The sequence below is a fragment of the Chenopodium quinoa genome, unplaced genomic scaffold, assembly GCF_001683475.1.
Source record: "Chenopodium quinoa cultivar QQ74 unplaced genomic scaffold, ASM168347v1, whole genome shotgun sequence".
NCBI classification, from domain to species: Eukaryota; Viridiplantae; Streptophyta; class Magnoliopsida; order Caryophyllales; family Amaranthaceae; genus Chenopodium; species Chenopodium quinoa.
Window position 1 is genome coordinate 2,504,489 of NW_018744593.1, and position 8,230 is coordinate 2,512,718.

Sequence of the window (8,230 nt, forward strand, 5' to 3'; positions counted from 1 at the left end):
TTTTTTAAATGGCATTTAGAGAAACATAAATGTAGATGATGAGAATCGATCCCAGGAATTCTTGAAACTGGAGGAAAGCTCTAACCACTTGAAGTATCCATCAGTATGATCATGATTGATTATCAATTGATGATTAAATTAATATAATGATAAATCTATTGAAGATTCTGACAATAATTTTTAAGAAAAAACAATCCTTCGCATTAAAGTAAGGATAAATTCTTTGATATATATAAATATTATTATTTTGAAAATAATTGTTGATGTGTTGATCCATGTATGAACAAGCTCGGTTAGAACCTATTCAAAACTCATTCGTTAATTGAAGAAAATAATCATCTTTTGATACTTCAATTTTTACTACTACTCTAATTATGAGAATGTATCTTTTAAATTAGTTTAGACAAACAATTAACTGCTAACAACTACTTATACAGTCGTACTTCATAAACACTCGTGGCCATTAAAGACCCTAACCTAGGAAATGTGTAAGAACTTGGGTATAGATGAATGTTCTAGGGAATGATCTTAATTTGCTTACTTCATCACAATGACGCATATTCCAATGACGCAATTGTATTTCCTTGAAATAATTTTAAAACAATATTTTTGCCCTTAACACTTTAATTAAAGCCCAAACCCCAATTTAAAATGATAAAATCGTACGGAGCAGACCAAAAGCCACAACTGCCCCATCATTATCAAATTAAAAATTTTAAAAAAAAAAATGAAAAATGAAAAAAACCGCCAAAAAAATAAAAAGCCAAGCCCGCTACTCTGTACGGAATAGAGATACTTGCTAAACAATTTTCCAAAAAAAAAAAAAAATTGCGTAAAAATAAACGAAGGGTAAAATCGTCCAAAAAATATAAACAATACAGTTTCCCTAGTCTCATTACTTAAGAACTAAGAACGACCCACTTTCTCCCTCACTTTCTCTCTCTTCCTTCACACTCCCTCTCTTTCTCTCTCATCATATATTCTCTGCAATTTCGTTCGTAACTCAATTCCAACTCCCAAATTCCCAACAATGTCGCACCGTGGCGGCAGTAGCAGCGGCGGAGGACGCGGTGGTGGTGGCGGAGGAAGAGGCCGTGGTGGTGGCGATTATGGCGGAAGAGGTCGAGGCGATTCCGGTGGTGGTCGTGGAGGTGGTGACTACGGTGGTGGACGAGGTCGCGGCGGCGATTACGGCGGTGGACGAGGTCGTGGAGATTCCGGCGGAAGAGGTGGTGGTGGTGGTCGAGGAGGTTTCCGACCGCCGAGTGTCGGAGTATTGTCGAAGGAGACATGGAAAGCGGCGAGTGTAGAAGGATTGAATAAAGCGATGACGGAGTTGAGTGTTACGCCGGCGCCTAGGTCTTCCAAGTCTATGAATCCTCCGAGAAGACCTGGTTTTGGAAGGGTTGGAATGAAGTGTTCTGTTAGGGCGAATCACTTTGTTGTTCAACTTGCTTATGAAAATAGTGATTTTCATCACTATGATGTAATCATTCTTTCTCTCTCCTCTTAATTACATTTTGTGTTATTGTTGTCGTCAATTTTTTTTGGGTGTTTTTGCTTAGATCAGCGGTTCTGTTGTAATTGTGATGATTGCGGTTTTTTGTTTTGCATGAAATTAAATGAATTTAGGGTTTTGATGGTATTTATGTCACAGTTTTTTTTGCCCAGAAATCTAAATAACTATTTTTTTTATAATTTATTTTTCGTTTTTTTTTCTTCTTCTTTGAAAGTCCTTTTTAAAAGGACAGAATTTACATTGATTTCAAAAATGTTTTTTTTTTTTTTGGTATTGTTTAGATGTGTTCTTCAAATTGTTGTATGAGTATATGGGGATGTGTCAATAGTCTGATCATTTGGATGTGGGGTTATTTTTCTTTGGTCTCTTAAGTCAATGCACTTCCACCGTGTATGAGCGTGAGCTTATGTGCGTGATTGTGTGTTTTGTTTGAAGCTACATTTAGGAGTTTGAGATTCCTATATATATTTAGTGAAATCGATATTCATGTTTTCATCTGTGCTCATGTGGTAAATGTGGTTGTTCTTGCCAATATGTTCGTAATATGTTATTAAAATGTATTCCGTAGTGTTAAATCTGGTTATCATTAATTGCAAAATTTTCCTTTGATTGTTCCCCTGTAGTTTTTTTTTTCTCTTTTTTTCGGTGTGCTCAGGTGCATGCTATGCGGCTGTATAAGGGTATTAGGGTTAGTTGGGTGTGGTTGTAAGGATATGAACTTATCAACTATTCTCCCTTATTCGTACATACTTGTACCGGTGATATTCCAGTTTGGAAGTGATAGGATCTTGTTCCTTTTTGTTCTGTTTTTGCTTTGTTTTCCCGAGCATTTGTGCATTTTGGTATTTCTTAAAAAAATCTTTTTCAATTATTAAAACCCTATATTTCTAGTTTGTAAATGCAGTAGATTCTCAAGAGATGCTTGTTTGAACTTTATTTCTAGATTCAATGTAAATTGCAAGAGAATGAGCTGTGAAATGAGAGGATACTTTTGATGAAATTGAGGGGAGTTCTGTTGTGTCATTGTGTGCGCTCTCAACTTTAGCTTTCACTAGTGTGCCTTTCCTTTCATAGATTTTGTAGAAAACATTGAAGAGTTACATTAGAAGGTAGAAGTTGGTTAAAGTGTGTCCTTGAATGACAGAGTAGGATAATGAGAGTATAGTACTTGAGAATAGGAGTTTATGTGCTGATGTGAACTATGGCTGCTTCAATGACCTCTCTGTCCTATCTTCTAATGTAGTGGATTTAATCCAAGGAGCGTATTGGTAATGTGTTTTTTCTTTTTTATAATTTTGGGAACAGGTGTCTATCACTCCAGAAGTTACTGCAAAGAACTTTAGCAGAGAGATTTTGAATAAACTTGTAAAGGATCACAAGGCATTTTTGGGGGGTCGGATTCCAGCATATGATGGCAACAAGAGCATCTATACTGCAGGCCCCTTGCCTTTCACAACTAAGGAATTTATTGTTGAAATGCAACGTGAAAAAAGAGGCAGTTCAGAAATGTAAGCTCTATGGCCTCTATCTCGATCATGTAATGTCTCTCTCTTGTTCTTGTCAATATCCTGCTTAGTTAACTGGTAATGGATGATTGTCAGGGAGATTGCTAAATTTCAGGTAGCGATCAAATTGGCTGCCAAGGTTGGCCTGTATAATCTGCAAGAGTATCTTCGTGGTCGGACTTCAGAGGCCCCTCAAGATGCTATCCAAGTTCTTGATATTGTAATGCGTGCAGCTAAGCCTCTTAATGAGTAAGCTTTGTTTCTTCTATGCTGTAAATTTTACAATCTTGTGCTGCTGTGCGTTGTTTGTCTTGTTGAGATGGTTAGAGATTTTGCTGTGTTATGTAGCTATGCAGTGATTGGGAGATCGTTTTTTTCCGTTAAGCTGGGTACGGGGCCTCTTGCAGATGGTGTAGAGTACTGGAGGGGTTACTATCAAAGCATTCGGCCCACCCAAATGGGTCTTTCTCTGAATATAGGTGTACCTTGGCATATTTTTTCTGTTTGTCTTTTGTCAATAATGTCATTGTAGTATTGTACGGAGTATTTTTATATTGACTGATTATGAGTTGTTGAATATTGCTATTGTAGATGGGTCTGCTCGTCCATTTTACGAGTCTATGATGGTTCACTATTTTGTTCAAGAGTACTTAAAATTGAGGGATCTAAACAGGCCTCTTACTGATGCCAACCGTGTAAAGGTAGTTCCATATGGTCTTGGGAATATGTAATTTGTTTTATATTTTTAGTTTTTTTTAACTTGCAATGTTTCACATTTCACTTGCAAATGCATTAGTTTAAACACTTATATCTTTAATCACCAATATGTAAAAATTATAAAAATTTGATAGTATGAACATATAAATTGAGATAAATATAACAAGATTACATGACTATTTTTCCGTGTCTATTAATCATTAAAGATAGTCAAAGTGGATTATTTGAGTAGTTGAAAAGTCAAAGTGTTGCAAGTTATAAAAAACGGAGGAAGTACTTGATATTAAAAAAGCACAATCTATATATCTCTGTTTTTCTTTACAGGTCAAGAGGGCATTGAAAGGGCTTACTGTGGAATTAACTCATTTAAGCTACAAAAAACGTAGCAAAGTGACTGGTGTCTCAAGTGAACCTGCAAACCAGCTGATGTATGTTCCAAGAATGCACCTTTTTAACTTTTTGTTTCATTCTCTTTTCCTTTGATGGATGATTGGTGTTTTTTGTTCTGTGCTTGTGATAGTATGTTACATACTGGTCATATTGTATGATCAAGCGTTTTCTTTTCGTTTCTTCTGCACATTTGTTCTTACCTTTCTGGTGGCAGAGTTCCCACAGATAGGACATTACAAACTATCTTGCAGGATTATTTGGGGTGATCATTGTTATTATATTTGACATAGTGTTTTGCACCAAAAAAAAAAAAAAAAAAAATTTGACATAGTGTTTGCTTTCTCTTTCCCTGGTTCTCGTTGGTAATTACTAAAGCTGGCAATCTGGCATTGAACGTTATCTGGTCGACATGTTTGCAGGTTTTCATATGAAAATGTAAAGTTGTCTGTTTCCCAGTATTTCAAAAACAAGTATGGGATTCAGCTTCAATATCCTTCTTTACCGTGCATCCAAACTGGGCCGGCTAGCAGGCCTAACTATGTGCCTATGGAGGTTGATTTTTTTGTTTTTCTTATTTCATCTGCATATTTTTTCCGTGTTTTGCATATTGATTATAGGCATTTGTGAATTTCTCTATAGGTCTGCAAAATTGCTCATGGACAAAAGTATGCTAAGAAGTTGAATGAGAGGCAGGTTACTGCTCTCCTCAAGGCAACTTGCCAAAGACCTGAGTTAAGAGAGGAGAGTATCAAGAAGGTAATTTTTTTGTCAATCAAGCTATTTTTGTAATTGAAAATTTGTCTTAAGAGTTTTTGGCATTATTACTTATCCTTTTTTTTTCTTTGCCTCTGTTGTCTGAAGATGGTCAAAGACAATGGGTATACTGAAAATCAGATGACCAAGGAGTTTGGAATGAATATTTCTGAAATGTGTACAACTATTGATGCCCGTGTGCTGCCTCCTCCAATGGTAGATTGGTTTAATTAGAATTTATTTCTGAACACCATGCGGTTTTGCTGTTTTACCACTCCAAATGCTATACTGACAATTATATTCTTGTCTTGTGAAGCTCAAGTATCATGACAGTGGGAGGGAACGACAAGTTGCTCCTTCAGTTGGCCAGTGGAATATGATTGACAAGGTAATGACTTTGATTTTTATTTTGGGGTTACTTTTTGTTGTGGTTCTCATCAAATTTATGACGGTCGTTTCGGATCTGTAGAAAATGATTAATGGTGCATCTGTAGATCGTTGGACATGCCTGAGTTTTTCAAACATGGATCCAGATGTAGTGCACCATTTCTGCGCAGGTCTGGTTGCCATGTGCGCTAGCAAGGGGATGGTATGTTGTCATGGCATTAAAGTATATGGTTTGGTATTAAACTAATACTTTTTTCCTGGCATCAATGATATTCTTGTTGATTTTTCCTAATTTTGTTGCCAGACCTTCACTCAGAAGCCATGTATCCCTATACGTGGAGGTCATCCATCTCAGATTCAGAAAGCTCTTGTACAAGTATGGACTGAAGCCCAACAGAAGTTGCAGTTGTTGATCATAATATTGCCAGATGCAAGTGGATCTTATGGTATTTGGCCATTGTTACTCTTTAAATTTGACTTGGGGTTGTTGATTGATAGTAATTAGGTTCTTTTTTTGCCATGCAGGAACTATAAAAAGAATATGTGAAACAGAGTTGGGAATAATCTCTCAATGTTGTCAGCCTAGGCAGGCTGCCAAGATTAATAACCAATACATGGAAAATGTAGCTTTGAAAATCAATGTGAAGGTAACTATGCAACTTATGACTTATGCATATTGTATATCTATGTACCCACCTTTTTGTTTATTTATGCTCATCATGCAAACGCTCAAATCGCTCAGGCTGGGGGGAGGAATACTGTGTTGATTGATGCTGTTCAGAGAAATATACCTCTTTTGACAGATCGTCCAACAATTATTTTTGGTGCTGATGTTACTCATCCTCCACCAGGGGAGGATTCTAGTGCCTCAATTGCTGCGGTATGGTTCCCTCCATGGGATTTTAATGTTCTTAATTTACCGTCTGCTCTTTGTTTATCATGGTGGAAGCTGTTATCCATGTACATGCTTTTTATCACAGGTAGTTGCTTCAATGGACTGGCCTGAAGTGACAAAGTACAAGGGCCTTGTCTCTGCCCAGGCTCATCGGGAAGAGATTATCCAGGATCTCTATAAAGTTGTTGATGATCCAGTGAAGGGAAAAGTACATAGTGGAATGATTAGGTAAAGTATTGAAGTATTTATAAACTTTTCCTGCTATTTTCATTATCCGAGTTTGAGGTTTTTGATTGGTTTGTTCTGGTTGTAGGGAATTGCTGATATCTTTCCTAAGAAACACTAAGCAAAAACCACAGAGGATTATCTTTTTTAGGTATAAATGTTTGCTACTTTGTGTGTTCAAAATATAAGTTTGATTTGTTCTCACTGACTCCATATTTGATGGGGTAGGGATGGAGTTAGTGAAGGCCAATTCTCTCAAGTTCTGCTGCAGGAACTGAATGCTATTTGGCAGGTATGAAATTTTCCTTGAAGGCTGTCAGACTAAGAAATGTCATCACACAAATTAAACGACTTGAAGTTCGTGGCTGGGTTTTGCATGTTGAATCACCTGTCTTTCTTTTTTGTTTTTTGAAGGCCTGCACATCATTGGAAGAGGGCTATCTTCCACGTGTGACATTTGTGGTTGTTCAAAAGCGTCATCACACCCGTCTCTTTCCTGTTGATAATAGAATGACAGACAGGAGTGGAAATATTCTTCCGGGTTTCCTTGCTATCTTTCTCTAAAATTTATGCAATTCTCGAGAAATCTTGTTGACCTTTTTTTTAAACTTGAGATACTAGTATATATTTTGAATTGTGCTCTTATCATATATCTGTCACAGGTACTGTGGTTGACACTAACATTTGTCATCCATCAGAGTTTGATTTCTATTTATGCAGTCATGCTGGGATACAGGTAACTTGTTTCAGTTGGCGTTTTCGTAGTTTGCCTTTTTTAGGTTTCTTGTTTTCAGTTAAATCCTTTTAGGTTCTAGCTATATGCAAATTTCTTGAGGCAAATTATGTAGGAACCAATTTATTTACATTTTTGTTTGATACAAACAATATAAATTATATTTCGTGTATATATACTTTTGCTTTTGTATAACCACCCTTTCTAGTTGTTGAAATTTTTTGGTGTTTCTGCTTCACTTTTCTTGTGAGTTGTGTAGATTTAAACTTTTTAGCCATGCCCATACATTAACTGTCCTGTTACCAATTTGAATGGTTTCTGAAACTTTGTGAATGACATGTAGGGGACAAGCCGGCCTTCACATTATCATGTGCTGTATGATGAGAACAATTTTACAGCAGACTTACTTCAGCTGCTGGCGAATAGCTTGTGTTACACGTAATAGTCTACTTGTAATTGGTTTTCTTGACTTAATCCTAAGATTTATGGTGTATTGTTTGTTGAAGTCGGGTGTTGATTTCTTGTTTATACAGGTTTGCTAGGTGCACACGTTCAGTCTCCATTGGTAAGTTTCAACAAGTATTATTATAGTATAGATTCTAAGGTTTCTTCGATGGCTGTTTTAAGGAGTAACAATAACTTTTTGTATTAATTGTATTGGCAGTCCCTCCAGCTTATTATGCGCATCTTTTGGCATTTCGTGCTCGCTATTATGTTGAAGGTCTAACAATGTCAGATAGTGGTTCCACTAGTGGCGGCAAGGATTTGACAGCAGAAAAACAGGCTCTGTCTCAGGCCCTTCCTAAGATCAAGGACAGTGTGAAGGATGTCATGTTCTATTGTTAAGAAGCATCGTAATGTCTTAAACTTAATTATATAAATTATATAATTAACTAATTGTGATGTCCTTTGAGCATTTTGATGCTATTAAGCTGTGGGTAGGAAGTATTGGCTTTTATCTATAGCTTCAGTAGTTTGGGGTTTAGTTTTGACTAAGGTGTGCAGTGTTTTTCTTATGATTTTGGGTGATCAATTGTTCACACTTTTGAATATGTATATAATCTATAGGATATATCTATTATTCAGTCGCTTGAAGTTTCTTTTTA

The 8,230-nt window shown here is 36.4% G+C and overlaps 1 protein-coding gene across 1 annotated transcript; it reads left to right on the top strand.

Moving 5' to 3' along the window:
• Window positions 1–539: 539 nt before the first annotated feature.
• LOC110699649 (protein argonaute 5-like) lies at window positions 540–8,230 on the top strand. The gene is made up of 22 exons (XM_021877160.1): window positions 540–1,486; window positions 2,825–3,027; window positions 3,121–3,273; window positions 3,373–3,503; window positions 3,616–3,725; window positions 4,066–4,169; window positions 4,551–4,683; window positions 4,771–4,887; window positions 4,993–5,100; window positions 5,201–5,272; window positions 5,354–5,473; window positions 5,576–5,717; window positions 5,797–5,918; window positions 6,014–6,151; window positions 6,252–6,394; window positions 6,480–6,542; window positions 6,620–6,683; window positions 6,806–6,932; window positions 7,054–7,127; window positions 7,468–7,562; window positions 7,658–7,689; window positions 7,789–8,230. Exons 1-22 carry the CDS (start codon window positions 1,031–1,033, stop codon window positions 7,968–7,970), a joined length of 2,889 nt encoding a protein of 962 aa, XP_021732852.1. The 5' UTR covers window positions 540–1,030; the 3' UTR covers window positions 7,971–8,230.

Excerpts from the sequence above, each read along its gene's own strand:
- LOC110699649 (XM_021877160.1), top strand. The coding sequence starts at position 1,031 with ATGTCGCACCGTGGCGGCAGTAGCAGCGGCGGAGGACGCGGTGGTGGT. Across the intron at positions 3,028-3,120 it reads AAAAGAGGCAGTTCAGAAAT|GGAGATTGCTAAATTTCAGG; the intron begins GTAAGCTCTATG and ends GATGATTGTCAG. Across the intron at positions 5,474-5,575 it reads TGTGCGCTAGCAAGGGGATG|ACCTTCACTCAGAAGCCATG; the intron begins GTATGTTGTCAT and ends TTTTGTTGCCAG.